The sequence below is a fragment of the Alligator sinensis genome, unplaced genomic scaffold (assembly GCF_000455745.1).
Source record: "Alligator sinensis unplaced genomic scaffold, ASM45574v1 scaffold377_1, whole genome shotgun sequence".
In the NCBI taxonomy this organism is placed as follows: domain Eukaryota; kingdom Metazoa; phylum Chordata; order Crocodylia; family Alligatoridae; genus Alligator; species Alligator sinensis.
Window position 1 is genome coordinate 2,273,309 of NW_005842047.1, and position 15,369 is coordinate 2,288,677.

A 15,369-nucleotide genomic window follows, 5' to 3' on the forward strand; every position below is an offset into this window, starting at 1 on the left:
AATAAAACAATGCAATAAAATGTATTTAAGTGTTAAAATTACTCTCCATTAACAAAGATCTCCTTTCTACCAGGTGGAGATTGGAGACTTTGAAAGGCCTTTCTCAACTCCTGCAGGGCAGGGCACTTCCCAGTCTAAGTCCAATCAAACATTAAAACAAGTTGTGGAGAGGTTTTATCCAAAGAGGTATAAACAAGGGTGTTCTGAAGAACAATTAAGGTGAGAAAGGAAAAGCAGTATGATGGGCAAGATAAAAACATTTTACTTCTTGTATTCTGCTAAACTTATGGGTAAAGCAAAGCCTTTTCAATGACATCAGAAGATTTAGATCAGTGATTCTCAACCACCGTGCTGCAGCACCTGGGATACTGCAAAATACTTTTAAAGGTGCCATTGGAAGCTGGCACTGGAATATGAACATTATTCTACCTATTCTATTCATTCTCCTTTATCATAAAAAATAAGAATTTGAAACAAGTTAAAGCATAAATTTAGTATCAGATTTAAAGTCAACACATTTCCATGTGATTCCTAAAAAACAAAACTACAAGGGATAGAAAAAAAGTTTAAAAGAATCAAAAGTTATTAGAAAAATAAAGAAGTACAGGGGAACACAAGGTATGCTACCTGAAATACTTTGTGTGTGCATGTGCAAGAAGGTTATCTATATTTCATGTTGTTTGTGTCTTAATTTTGATGTTATCTCTGAGTATCAGTAGAAATATGTCAGAAGCCATAATGTAATTTTTCATTTTGTGCTGCTTTTGTCTTTTGTGTAAAAGGAAATACTAGATTCTTTGCTTTTAGCAAGTCAAAACCTTACAGAAATAAGAAGTCAGTTGTGGCTTTATGTATAAAAAACTGTTAAAAGATTGGCTTAGGTTTTCATACTGTGTATCTTGTAATTCTTGTATAGACTGCAAGGCATAAATTAAATAGTAATCGTAACCAAGTAGAAAAATTTTCATTAATTTTCAAGATATGAATAAACTTCCTAAATCTGTTTGAACAATAGCATCCAAAAATTAGTGCTCATTATGTTTCATTTCAATAGACAACTTTGTCAGCGATTGTCTACGAGATGGATGGCTCTCCGGGGGCACAGCGCTGCAGACTGTGTGCGCATTTATCTCACAGTAGCCAGAAAATGGTCGTTTTTCGGGGCTAAACTGTTTGTAGCAAAAGTAAGGAACTTTCAGTAGGTTGGAGGTTTTGGAAACTTTGTACGTAGTTACAGAGAAACAAATGTTGCTGAAAGTTGTGTTCAAAATGTTTTAATGACCGACTCTCTGGTACAATATCAGCACTTGCTTTAAATGATCAATTTTAATAATCTTTACAATAAATAAATCCCATTAACAATTTATAGCCCACTTCTCTCCTGCCTTCTCAACTTAGTATATTCAGTTAGTGCTATGGGGATCTGCTTCATCTCCTGTTTAACTCTGTGGAAAGTCTCACTGACTTAATAGGGGTTGGGCTGAGACATTAGTATTAGAACTTACAGGAGCACTAAGAATGTGCAAGGTATATTTTTAGCAGTCTCCCATGCTGATTTCCCAATTTCCGTTAAACATCCTGTAACACTGATACCAAAGAAAACAATGAGAATTGAGACAAGAATAACAAGGAAGATGAACTCAAAATTTTACCAAAATAAATATTCCAAAAACATAAACAAATGTTCTTGTCATGCTTGATCTTTGAATTTACAAAAAAATAATGCAGGTCTGATAAATAGAACTGTGGCATCATTTTCACTTTTACTCCACTTCAGGAAATCCCTAAACATATACAATAATGGCTTTTCACCACTGCTGCTCCATTTTATTTACTTATTTATTTGTTGGTGTCTTAAGGAACAAGCTTTAAAATACCTATCTTTTTATTAGATGAGTCAGTACAGTCTAGTAGATAGAGCACTGGACTGGAACTCAGGGGAAAAACATGGTTCAATTCATAGCTCAGTTACTTTCATACCTGTTACTTCTTCAACCTCAGGCAACTTACTTTACTTCCATGTGCCTCGATTTCCCCATATGTATAGTGGAGATAATTATATTGTCACCCTTGACAAAGTGCTTTGAGATTGCTGGATGGAAGGGGCTACCTAACAGCTAGTTGTTATTATTAACCTAATATTTAAAGGTTACCTTATTTACAAAAAATGATAGAAAGTTATTTTTCTCTTTATAGCCTCAAACAACTTCCACACTGGAAAGTTCCTTCATATGGCTTGCTGTACACGAAGATGGCATAAGCACCTTAGAATACAGCTCTATGGTAAAAGAAAAAAAAAGTTTTGTTACAGAGAAGTTTTAATACTGAATATGGTGTATAGATTCATCCTTGATGAATCAGCTTTGACTTAAATGAAATTGAACATGAAAAGAAGTTGGCCTAGAAATCTTATTTAAATAATTAGTCTTGTAAAGCATAGACTTGTTACTGCAAACTGTTGGGTTATATTAGTGCAGATGCTCCAATGAATCTTGATTTCTTTGCTCAATATTTATCAAGGAAAAGTTTTATACTATATCAAACTATTAAGTCAGGACATTCATAATTACAGTTCATAGAATAACCTTAACTTTGCTCCGTTGACTTTAATTTACATTGTCGTATAATGCAATATGATATAACTGTAACCTACAATGATATATCATATCTCCCAGAGTTCTTTAATTGTGAAATTAATCACCTGATTCTGCTCTTACTTACAGTGGGGTGAATCAGGAGTAATTCCATTGAAATCAGCTGAGTGGAACTGGTATAGCTGAGAGGCTTCCCTTTTAAATTCATACTTGCAAAGAGATAGAATAATATACAGTCGGGCCTTGATTTACATGGTATTTTTTTACATGGTTTCAATTATGCACGGTCAACTAATTGTGACCCTTTATTTTTGTACATGGTATGGATTCACTTTTACACAGTGCAGCGTGGTCACCAAGATGTGCAGATGTGTCTAGAATCAGCTGGACACTTCCCCCCCTGCACCTCCCCATGCTGCTCTCAGTGTAGCTGGTAAATGTGTTGTGTTGTGTTGTGGTGGAAGGGGAGAGGGAGAGGGAAAGGACGTGGGAGGAGCAGATCAATACCCCGTGTGGTGAGGGAGGGAGTGGGGCAGAGGCTGGGGCATACACTGCTCAGCCAGGGCGGGGTGAGCATGGGAGAGAGCTGTGGCTTGTCCAGGGGGCGCAGGACAGGGTGGCTCCCTCCCTGGAAGGGCATGGGGGGGGCATGTGCCACCTGCATCTGTGCAGGGCAGGGCAGGCTGCAGCTCTGGGCTGGAGTTAGAGCTGTGTGGGGCTCTTCTCACCAGGGGCTGAGCTGAACTGGGCAGTGGTGGCACTGAAAAAGGGGTATGGTTGGGGCTACAGCAAAATCTGGGGTGGCTATAGTGCCCCCCCCAGTAGCTCCCTCCCAGCGCCGCTGCTACCCACCCTGAGCCCAGCCCCCACCAAGAAAAACCTGACAGCCGTGCCTCCAGTCTGCAGCTGCAGCCTGCCTGCCCCATGCAGATCTGGGGGCACACCTTTCCCCTCCTGGGCTCCATCCTGCACCCACCCCAGCTGTGCAGTGTCTGCTTCTGCCCATGCCCCACTCCCCCCTCACCGCAGGGGGCGTTGATCTGCCCCCCCATGCCCTTCCGTCCCCCCTCCCCTTCCACCACACCGTGCTTACCAGCTGCACACAACTCTCCAAGTTGCCGGGCTCTGCTCCTTGCTGCCTGCATGCTGTGCTGTAGCTGCGTGCACACACAGGCATTTATTGGCCAAATTATCAGCCACATCTGGAACCTAAAACTTTTTTTCCCTAAAAAAGATAGGTATTTTAAAGCTGGTATCTTTTTACGCAATTTCTATTTGCACATTTATTTGTTTTTTCAAGAATGTAACCACTGTGTAAATTGAAGCCCGACAGTATTGTCATTAGGGGCATTTATACACATACCTGTTCGTCCCACAACATGCCAGAGATCCAACGGGTTGGGGCAGACTCAATTAATTGAGTCTCCTCCACATGTGAGCTGGCGCGCACTGTGCTGCATCACATGCAGTTGTATAAGTGGCAAAATGCGCGTCAGCGCACAAAAAATGGTGATGGTGCGCTTTTGAACTAAAACACCTTTGAGATGTTTTAGTTCAAAACTAAAACACATTTTCTCAGTGCTGACACACACTTCAATCTTTATGCAACTGCATGTGCTGCAGTGCTGGGTGCTTTTATAAGTGCTTGGTGCTGCAGTGCAAGCATATATACAAATGCCTAGAGTGCTAAAAGTGAATTTCCTGACACGACACATAAAATCTCAGCTTTACATACTGCATTAATTTAGAGTGTTTTAGTACAACTTCCTTTGCATTTTTAAGAGAGGTACACAAGAACTAAACATCATAAATACGGAAATGTGGACAAAAGGGAGAAGGGCAACAATAACAGAAGGATTTCCAAAGGGAGATGAAATAAAGTCAGTATAGGATGTTCTGAAAACAGCTTTCTTCCTCTGAGACAGAATTTAATGCCAGCTCAACTTTTAGTAACCTATGCCTATCTTTCTCAACTTATAAGTCTGACTTCCCTGGGGAAATTTAGCTCTTTCCAGACTGCCCTTTTTTGATTCACCCAACCTATTCACCTCACCTGTCACTTACACAGACACATAAAGGCTGGAATTAACTCCTTTTTGAAAGAATGGACCCTGATGTTCAATTTGGAGCCAGTCCATCTTCCACTGAAGATCTTAACATTATATTTGGTGGGAGTTAGATTGGACTCTTATAATGTAGGCTGTGTGTATGTGTACAATCTGTTACAGTTGCAAACGTTAAACTCCATGCATTATTATAAGCTCACTGACTGCAGTGGGAATTCATCACTGTGATATTTGAGTTAAACTGTCCCTATAATTTATTATTAATTTCAAAATGTTACAAAAAGGGCTAAAAAGAGCGTCTTGCAAAACAGATGGCTATGTTTTTTCAAGGAATAGTCACTATAATCTGATTTTTTTTCTATGTCTCTTTTATGACTTTGTGCATTTCTTTTCTGCTCTCTTCAAAGCGATTAATAGTTACATATGGACATAGGAGTCTAATGACCTTTGGAGGATACCAAGATGACTTTATGCTAGTAGTCAGTAATACCCAGACAAAGGACAAGCCAACAGAAAAACTCCTTTTTGCAATGGCAAAACCAAAGGTTAGTACATTAGCTAAAACAATTTCTAGTATGTTTTGTAATGAAGTACCATTTCATATATAGAGTCTGGTTTAAAGCACAGGCCCAGCTTGCTAATATTGTGGCCCGATCATAGAGAAAGCTGCCATTTTCACATCCAGATTATGATTCCCCCACCCCCTCCGATTGACTGAGGGGTAGGTCGAGGACCAGGTTTAGTTGTAGCAGCCTCTTATCACTGCTAAAAAGCCTACAGCCTCCCCCCCCCATCTCACTGGAAGAGGCAGGAACAGCAGTAGTGGCCATCTGCACCATGGTGTTTGTGACAGGCAGGGAGGAAATTATTTTTTTAAAAATGCCGCTGTGCTCTGCCGGGCTCCTGGCCAACCGGCAGTGAGTCTGATGCTGACTCCTTCTCGCCTGTTTTTCATGGAAATATGTACATTCAGAAATGAAACAGGCCAAGAAATACTTTACATCAAATCATCCCCTGACAGGGGAGGTTTTGGAAGTTCCATGGAGATGCCACGGGACATGGCCTCCCAATTCTCTCAGACTTCAGGACTGTTGGAAAAGGAGACACCTCATCCATGTGAGGGCCAGCCCATCCCTAGTGCTTCTCTCCTCCTTGCAACCCTGGCCTAGGAAAATTTCCATGGCATGCCATAAAATCATTCTCTAAGATGACATGCAGAATGATCTCCCAAGAAAGTGCTGCTTGAATCATAAAACATTGTATAGAACAAAACATTCAATGTACTATAAAAAAATACACCTGCTTTAGCAGTTGAAAAAAAAAAACTTAATCAAATTGTCCTCATTCATTCTTTGATAAAGTATAAACCAGGGGTCGGCAACATTTTTGGCCAGTGTCAAAAAACACCCCAACCTCAACCCATGCCTTGACTTGGCATTCCAGGGGCAGATGGGTGGAGCAGAGCTACGAGTGGTCCAATCCTTGTGCATGCTGGTTGCATGGACGCCTCCAGGCAGATAGTGAGGTAGGGGCTGGGGTTGCACTGCCATAGCCCATGAACATGTCATGCCTCCCAAGGCTGGGGGGGGCGCAGTGACCACCCACAGACAGCTGCAGTGTGGCAGCGGTGAGCAGGGACTGCCTGTAGGCGGCCATGGTGACGTTGGCGGCGAGGACAGGCTGAGCAGGGACTGCCCACATGCAGCCACGGTAGTGTCGGCAGTGAGGGGGTAGCGTCTCCTTGGCAACCGCCTCCAGATGCCGCTGGCAGCGTTGGTGGTGGCCAGTCTCAGGTGTTGCATGTGCACCCCCTATGAGTGCACGTGCACTCATGCATGCAGCCCCTATGCGTCACCAGTGCCTCAGCCCTTTCTGCACTGCGTGCCCCATGGTGCACATGCAGCTGCCACTGGCCATGGGGCCCGGGCTTGCAGCAGGCAACGGACAGGCTGTAAACAGCTGCACCAGGGTCCAGAGCCCTGCCCCCTTTCCATGACCTGTGGCCAGGACAGTGCAACCTTAGCTCCTCCCCTGCCAGCAAAGCTGGGCAGGGGCTCTGCAGACCTCCAGTGCAGTGACTTGCAACCTCCCAGCCACCTGCCATAGCCAGCCTGGGCTCTGGGCAGGCCCCTCCATGGAACCTGGGCTGCTTGTGGTAAGCAGCAGGGAGGCTGCAAACAGCTACACTGAGGTCGACTGAGTGCCAGCCTGACTCATTGTTGGCAACAGCTGCACATGTGTCTCAGGGTGGGCAGCAAGGGAGGGGCCATGGTTGTACTGGCCCGGCCTCTTCCCTGCCATGTGCCCTTAGGTGTGCATGCAGCTGCTGCCAGTACCACAGCTCCAGAGCCCGGTGCAGCTGTTTGCAACCTCTCGTCTGCCTGCCATATCCGGCCAGAGCTTTGGGCGGTTGCTGCCTGCCACGGAGCCAGGCTGCTTGCGGCAGGGTGTGCAGCCTCCAAGCTGCCTGCTGTGAGCAGCCCGGGCCAGCATCAACTGCCCAGAGCCTGGGCCGGCTGTGGCGTGCCAAGCAAATGGCTTCATGTGCCATTCTCTGGCATGCATGCTGAGGGTTGCCGATCCCTGATATAACCACTTTATGAAAGTACAGAGTCTGTCACTTGCTAAAAGATGATTTTTTTTTTTAGTAGTCAAAATGCATCATTGTTTTTTTCCCCAAAATCAGAATTATTTCTCTCTTTTCATAGATTCTTGAGATCACTCTTCTGATTGCCAGCTATATTAACTATCTTCATCAACAAAAGGGAGCTGATCATCACCTTTCTGCTCCAGCACTACCATCACTTAAAACGGTACAGAAAACCAAAGAAATGGGAAGTCAGCCCCTTCTTTCTAACAGCAGACCTACCAAATGCCCTACTCTGTTATGAAAAAGTCGAGTATCTGTGAAAACCTGTGTCTGTTGTATACTTTATGTTGACTGAACATCTTCAGATGTGTTGACATCATAGCATCTTTAGGTCTATAACAAATAAACTGATTTCTGTGCCTTTCTGCATGAGAGTCTCCCATATACCCTCTTTTAAAACATCACCAACAAATTGAAGATGAAATGATTTCAGCCTATTTCTGAAAACTGCAAAATCTGGTCTGCTTGAAATGCATTATACCTAGGGCTCAAAAAACAAAACCAAAAGAAAAGATCTTGGAAGAAGGGCACAAGGGCATAGTTTGGTAGGCCCTATCATTGGAATAAGTTCAGAAACTCAAGGATTTTCAACAGATTTTCCCAGGGACGATGCTCTCGTCAACTTTCTATCCCCAGTTCTCAAATTATGCACACTGCATAATCTTGGTTATGAGAAAAAATATTTTATAGGAAAACAAATACATAGATTTTCCACTTCCTCACTGTTACTTTCTGCAATGCCAGCACCCCTTAGATATAGACTAAAGGGGACATTTTTGTGGAATCCCTTTTATTAAATATTGGCAGGATATCACCAGTCACATATGTTATAATTTATTATAATGAAGGAACTGAAGAATGTTCTCAGGTTTCATTTTTGGCCTCTATTATACAGCTGCTTACTTGTGAGAGCTCTAGCAATGGGCTCTGTAAACTCTTCATTTTTCCCTTAAATTTAAATTGGATTCACACACACACACACACACACTCTCTCTCTCTCTCTCTCTCTAAGTGGATTTTTGTTTGTTTGTTTTGTAAAACTGTGTTAATAAAACAACCCAACTGTTTATGCTGTTAAGTTTGCCATTATTCTTGATCTTAAATAATTTTAGTCCATAAAAGTAACCCAATTCAAACCATTAGCACTTATATGAATATATCTATAGCAGTTAGATTTATTCATGTGTAAACTTGGAGACATAGGTTTCACAAAATGTCTGATGTATATATTGTACACACCCTAGTGCAGTATTGTGTTAATATAAGCCTAATACAGGAAAATGTTGCACTGTATTGTATTCATGTGTTTCAGGCCATAATATTGGTATTATGTGCTCTTGCGCAATAGAAACAAGATCCTCTTCAGACCTAAATATCTGATTTTTTCCACAATTTTATTTGCCTCCACTACTACTTACTGGGAATATCTGTCATTTAAATAAATTTTTTATACTAATCACCTCTTAGTATTTGAAACTTGAATAATTTCTTAATGCTGAATCTGTAACATGAGATGGTTAATAATTTTTTTTCTGATTTCAATTATCACGTGCATTTCAGACTTTTTGCCCTTTACAGATGTCAGAGAGCATACTCTAAACTGACTAGCACCAGATTACAAGAGAGCTAACTTGTAGAAAAGAACACATAACGCATCCGTATAATATCAAAAACTGTAGAGACTGATTGAGAGCTGAATGCACTCAACAAGATAGTAGGATTTTGAAGGCTTTCATCTAACACCACTAATCTGTAGGACTTCAACACTATTTTGGTAACGGTGTTAAAAGGTAAAGTCCTGGCCTGGGAACTCTAAACTGCACTTATCACTTCTGTGAAATCTTGCAATAAGGATAACTTGCATCACTCCCTCAACAGACAGACTTCCCTCTGGTTTTAAGTAAAATAGACAGAATCAAACTTTAGGCCTGGATTCTGCAAATAAACACATGCCTAATTCAGATTTCAGCTGATGCTTCTGTGTTATTTATACTTAGGTCATATTTTCAAGGTTTTTTGCACAACTATAAATACTAAAAACTTCCATTCCAAAAAAATAGAATTGAGAATCTGATGTAATCATCATATGACTTCAACAAGTGGGCTTATAATGAGCATATCTTAATTCAGCCCTGAGAAAATTCCCTTTTCTCTATGTAGTTGTTCATGTTAGAAAATAAGAGCATGTAATTTGCTCATCCAGAGTTTTAGGGCTCTAAATATGTAGTCATGTGCAAGGTAAGTCCCACAGGAACATTTTAATATTGATCCTTTTTGTGCAGCAAATGAGGGGGGGGAGGAGGGGCAGGGGAGGAGAATGCTAAAAAGAAGAGCCACCAGTGGTAACCAACCGGTTGACTGCAACTGACTGGTCAATCAGATCGATTGTTGGAGGATCCTCAATCAGGAGCGCTGGGACTCACGTGGGGAGTGGCCGGGATGCACAAGCAGCAGGACGTACGAGTGGCGGGACACATGTGGCTGGGCTGAGCCACGTGCCCTGCTGTCAGGGCCAGAATAATCCCACTCCACGCCCCCTGCCACTGGGTGAGTGGGGCCCCGGCCAGGCTGGACTGGGGGAGGGTTGGAGCATAGGCTGCTCGTCCAAGTGCATGGTGGGGCTCCCGCCACTGCGTGCACCGCGGTAAAAGCCTGAGGGGCACATGCCCCACCCCCCCATCTCTGTGTGGGGCAAAGCGGCTGCCACTGCCCTCTGGGCTTTGTGCTCCAAGCTCTACTGTAGCTTGGGGCACAAAGCCTGGGGTGCAAAACCCAGTGCACAGCAGCAGTCACCTTGCCCCATGCACAGATTGAGGGGGCATAAACCCCCTGGGCCTCCGCCAGGGTGTGTACATTGACAGGAGCCCCTCTGCACGCCTGGACGTGCCACCCAGGCTCCAACTCTACCCTGGCCAGGGCCCCACTTACCCCTGCCTCACTCCCTCCCTCACCATGGGGGCCTTGATCTGCCCCCCTCACTTCCCAACAGACCAACCTGCTGGGCGGCGCAGGCAGAGTTGTGGGGTGTGGGTGTGGGCGGTAGATCCTTGATTGCCCTTTACTTCAAAAAGTGATCTTCACCTTGAAAAGGTTGGAGACCACTGGCCTACATTTACCACCTCACCAGAGCCTGCTTACCTCCTCTCTGCTGCTGGTGCCCACAGCACTCTGGTTGTAAATTGCTGGCCTAAATAATGCCACAGCAACCAAGTTACATACCCCTCAGTACAGTGTCCAGTACATCTCCCTCCATTGTCCAAGTTGCATATCCCTCAGTGCAGACTCATAGTTTAGAAACATAAAGAATACAAGTTACAGAGTCCCACATACCATTTCATAATGGTACAGTTTTAAATTAATATAAGAGAGCCTAATCTTTAGATAATAAATACAGAGAATGAAGCATACAGTTTCGTTTCTATGTAAAAGGTTTTTGGTCCAAATAATTGTAAACATTTCTAAATTTGGGAAGCAATCTTGTACAGTATACATGCCTCTCACTGGAAGAATAGCTTCCTGCATCTGTTGTGCATGCTTTAAACAAAGTCTTCACTTACATAGGCAGACAAAGTTCTTTGCGTAAATCTGATATCTTTTATTAGACCAACTCAAATAGTTAGAAAAAAAATGTCTCGACTCACAAATGCATTTTACAAAGCACCATACATTATATATAAATTTTGCTATTACATGGTTTCCTGCCTGTAGAAAGCACACTCTCAACAATTGTTGTACCCTTAATATTTGACTCTTGCTGTGGTAGTTATTTACCTCAATACCATTCTGTATAGGCAGCCACTACCTCAATTTCCATGTATTTGGTAGGGAAGTTTAACCCTTCCAATAAACTTTAAAGCTACTTCCAGCATGGGTCACTGCCCAGCCTGCAACACACAATCTCTACTACAAAAAAAATCTCAAAATTTCTTGGATCTGGGCTGAACTGTGTACAGAGCCATAGCTGACCCTTGAACACTATGACACTTTCTTAATGTGATGCTTTCTCTGAAGTATGATATTGTTATAATTTTGAAAAAAAATAATTAAAGAGCAGCAGACCGTAGAAGAAAGCTGTGAGCCATAAACTTCTGAGTTCTGACAGCTGATATAATGGTGACTTTTTTGTAACCTTAAGCCAACATTTTTTATTTTATGCCTTAGTTTCATGACAATAGTTGTTCAGTACCACTTATCAGCCCACTTACTTAGGCATGCAAGTTTGAAACTTTTGGCTTTAATCTCTGATCCTCTTGTTTACCATCTCTAAAGTGAGGTGATAGTAACATTTGCCTACCTCATAAGTGTGTTATAAGGATTAACTGTTTAGAAATTGAAAGTTAGAAAAGTATGTTTCTCCTATCAGTTTAGTATGCTAAAATGGCTATTTTTTGTACCAGCACCAGTGAGCTAACTCTGCTTTGGGTAGACTAGCAACAGCTAATGCTTGCTGCAGTCCCATCAGGCAAAGAATAAAGACCTGAGTTTTTAGTGCAGTCTGCAAAACTGAGCAACAATTTAATTTTTACATCAAAACCACCAAACCAATTATTCGTCAGTGGAGGGCATTTGTAAAGAAATTGGCTACCTATTCAGATTTCACTTACCTATCACACTAGCACAACTTGAATATGTATCAGTATCAGAATGAAGTTCACCCCTGGGCAGACAGCATATGCTGTTTAAGCCTCACTTTAATCTTTAAGAAATTTAATAGGATTTCTTCAGTACATTTGCACTAGGGGTTAATTTCACCTACACTGATTAGGAATGCAGAACTCATGAGTTTCAATGGGAAAACCAAATCAAAGATGTCAGCATGACCCTGGTACTATACAACAATTAGGTATGAGTACAAAGGCCTCGACCATGTCATTCACACTGGACTCAAAGCATGGAGGTCTACTGACTGGGACACACAAGAGAAAAAGAGTTCAGAAACAACATAAAACATTTTGGAAACTAAAGTGAGTTGTACAAGACAAACTTAAAACGTTTCAAAGTCTCTTTCTTCAGAGAGATATTGGTCAGAGTCTGTCCTTTTGTTAAGCAATGGGGAAAAAAGGGTTAGTTCTGTTGAACTGCATTTACTGCTAAGAACGGTGGCTGCTTTTCTTTATTTTTAACAAAGCAAACATGCAAAAGCAGGAAAAGAGATAAGACAGAAAAGGTAGGTGAAATAAAGATTTACTGAGGTCAGAAGGACACAAAGCAGCTAGTCACTTACGTGGGGGATATTGTGTCCTCTGCCAGGCCAGCTATCACATCTTTACTCTGAATCATAACTTACTTCCCAGGTTTGGAATGTCATTTCTGTTCAGTCTTCATCAGTCCAAAAGCCAGCTGGATCATCCTATTATGTAATACTGGTGCCATGTGGTCTCCACATCAGTTGAAAAGCAATAAAAGGAGAGGAGGAAGATAATGATATACAGAAAAACACACAGGAAGTAGGCTGACAAAGTAGCCTGTCACCTACAAAAGCTTGTGCATTTCTGAATGAGTTAGTTTCTAAGGTGCCATCCTACCCTTTCCTTTTTTTACACAATTCTAATCGTTTAACACTGGTTGCAGTGTGACTTCATGATAATCTCATTATCGCTCCATATAGACTGAAGCCTTTTGTATTAGACACTTGTTTAAGTAAAACAAAATAGTCATTTAAAAAAAGAGAAGGAAATAGCATGACCAGCTAAAAATATCTAGTATTCTTTGCTGAATTTAATGGGGAACAAAAATTGTATATTGAACTTTAAAATACTATTCTGCACTGTAACCTGTAGCTCTAATATGAATAATTACAGCACATCTAGTTTGTACGCATAGTATTTGTATTTCTTTTTACAGATATTTACTATTCACTCTTTGTAAAAGTATTTTATATATATTTTTAGTTCTCCTTAAAATCAGGAAATGACCAAAGAGATCTATCAAACCTGTTATTTAAAATCCAACAAAGTGAAAGGAAACAAAATGTGTGCGATATTTCAGTTTCAGATATCTAACTTTAATAATTTGTTTATCAAGTCACACAAGGCTGTATCCTAACCAAATACTAAATTTTAAATGAACAAAATGTAAACAATCTGAGCCATTTGCAAAGCCTGCAATAGTTTATGCACCACTTATTTCTGTAAAAAGAAACTGAGAATATAGTAGTCACGTAAGGAACCAACTTTTTATGTTTTATGTAATCGTGTAAGTCATAGATCTAATCATATTAAAAATAATTATTAAGTACCTGGAATTCAGTCTGTCTGCAATACATTTTTTGTGTAAAAAATGTGATTTACTGTATATGTCTGTTCGTGGTGTACCATGTTACATGACAAATTGTAACGGTAACATTTTCTTATGTTCTATCTTTCAGATAACCTTGTATTCCTTTGCAATAAAGAATCGTGTCTAAAATCTGCTTGCTTGTTCTAGTGTCTTCTGAAACCAGGAGTTTAATTATCAGGAAAAAAAATGTTCCTACAGCTTAGGTGATATTTGGAAAAAATGAAGTGGACCGTACCTAGGAATCTGTTTATTTATGCCTGCTTTTTTCCTTAGTTTCACTATTTTGCCATTCTGAAACAAACTATAATCACAGTTTTCAAAAATGAAAAGGGATTTTGGAAACTTCAATTTCGGGACCTAAATTAGAACATCTTAAAAAGCCTTGCTTTTTGGGGGGAAAAAACATTTCCTCCTATGTATTTCCAGAAGTCTCATCAAGGATCCTTTAACTTACTGAGAATTGATGAAGGGTACAGTGGTACCCAAAAGCTTGTCTATGTCCTTTCCAACTAGACTGTCCAATATAAGATAACACCCATAAAAAAGGTTTGCTGCTTGCATGTTTTCCAGGACCACAACACTACCATAGCCTATCAGTTATCATTTCAAAGCCAAGTCACTTTTGTAGTGATCAAAGTTTCCTACCAATTGATGGCTGTTTGTTGTTCTCTGTGGAATGAGATTGGTGATCTCATTCAGGTAGAAGACAGGGTAGATTTGCACCTTATAGACTAACCAGATATATACAACACAAGCTCACTTCATCAGAGACTCTGAAAGGAGGTGCAGAAAGAGTATAAGGAGAGAGAAATTAGAATAAAAGGGATAGAGGGAAGGAGAGAGGGAGAGAGAGCGGGGAGGGGGCAGCGCTGGAAGAAACGAACAAACAAGTTTTAAACCCATAGGAACAAGGAGTCACCCAAGCTAATCCAGTTAATGGGATAAGAATCTGTAGTTCCCATTTAAACCAAACTTTATAACACTGTTTCTCAATTTTTTTTGTACCAGGACCCATTTGTAAACATCGACCCACTGCGCCCCCACCCAAGCTCCCAGAGTGTGTGGGGTAGGGGATGGGTGTGTGTGGGAAATGGATGGCCCAAGCAACCCCTTGCAGGCTGGAAATCTGCCAGCCTGCCTGGAAAATGCCTTGATTTTCCACATTTTTCTCCTTTAACGGAGAATCCATTTTTAGAGATTGTTGATCCATTTTTATTAGTTTATTCCTGACCCTTTCATGTATTCTTGCGACCCCCTTTTGGGTCATGACCCACAGGTTGAGAAACACTGATTTATAGATGGATGATTTCTTGTTCTGTGATTTTCTGTTCAAATCTGTGCGCACCCCCCCACCCCCCCCCACACACTTGTCTTTTGCATTCTAGTTTCTCTCTCCTCCTCTGCTTTCTGCTGCTCCTCTCACCGCATCAGATGAAACCAGCTTCAGCTCAGAAAAGCTTGTGCTCTCTAGGGGCAAGCAAGACCAGGGGGCATCTGAACCCCAAGGCCTCTGGGCTCACACTAGGATGCCTGTCATCGATGTGGAAGCATCTGAAGCCCCAGGCTGGAGAGTCGAGGAGGTAGGATACTTGGCAGCAGTAGCGCCATGCAGACTCGAAAAATTGAGCCGTGCTCAGTAGGTAGAATTGGGAACTCTTTTGGCCGATTCGGCACAAAATTTAAAAAAAAGGGAACGGGGGGAGAGCTTGTGCTCACTCACTCTGTATGAACATATATTTACAGCTTGTTTCTTCCAGTACTGTCCTTCCCCTCTCTTTCC

At 41.6% G+C, this 15,369-nt stretch overlaps 1 protein-coding gene across 10 annotated transcripts in view; it reads left to right on the forward strand.

The window, feature by feature from the left end:
- The window catches only part of PLEKHH2 (pleckstrin homology, MyTH4 and FERM domain containing H2), an 86,195-nt gene extending 77,430 nt beyond the window's left edge, over positions 1-8,765 (forward strand). For 9 of the 10 annotated variants that reach the window (XM_025203210.1, XM_025203208.1, XM_025203207.1 and 6 more), the window contains 5 exons: positions 74-219; positions 1,055-1,184; positions 2,197-2,283; positions 5,068-5,205; positions 7,369-8,765. In XM_025203210.1, coding sequence (XP_025058995.1) covers positions 74-219; positions 1,055-1,184; positions 2,197-2,283; positions 5,068-5,205; positions 7,369-7,551 — 684 coding nt within the window. In that variant the 3' untranslated portion in view covers positions 7,552-8,765. The remainder of the gene's footprint in view (positions 1-73; positions 220-1,054; positions 1,185-2,196; positions 2,284-5,067; positions 5,206-7,368) is intronic. The other variant, XM_025203211.1, reaches the window with a different exon arrangement.
- Positions 8,766-15,369: the final 6,604 nt, after the last annotated feature.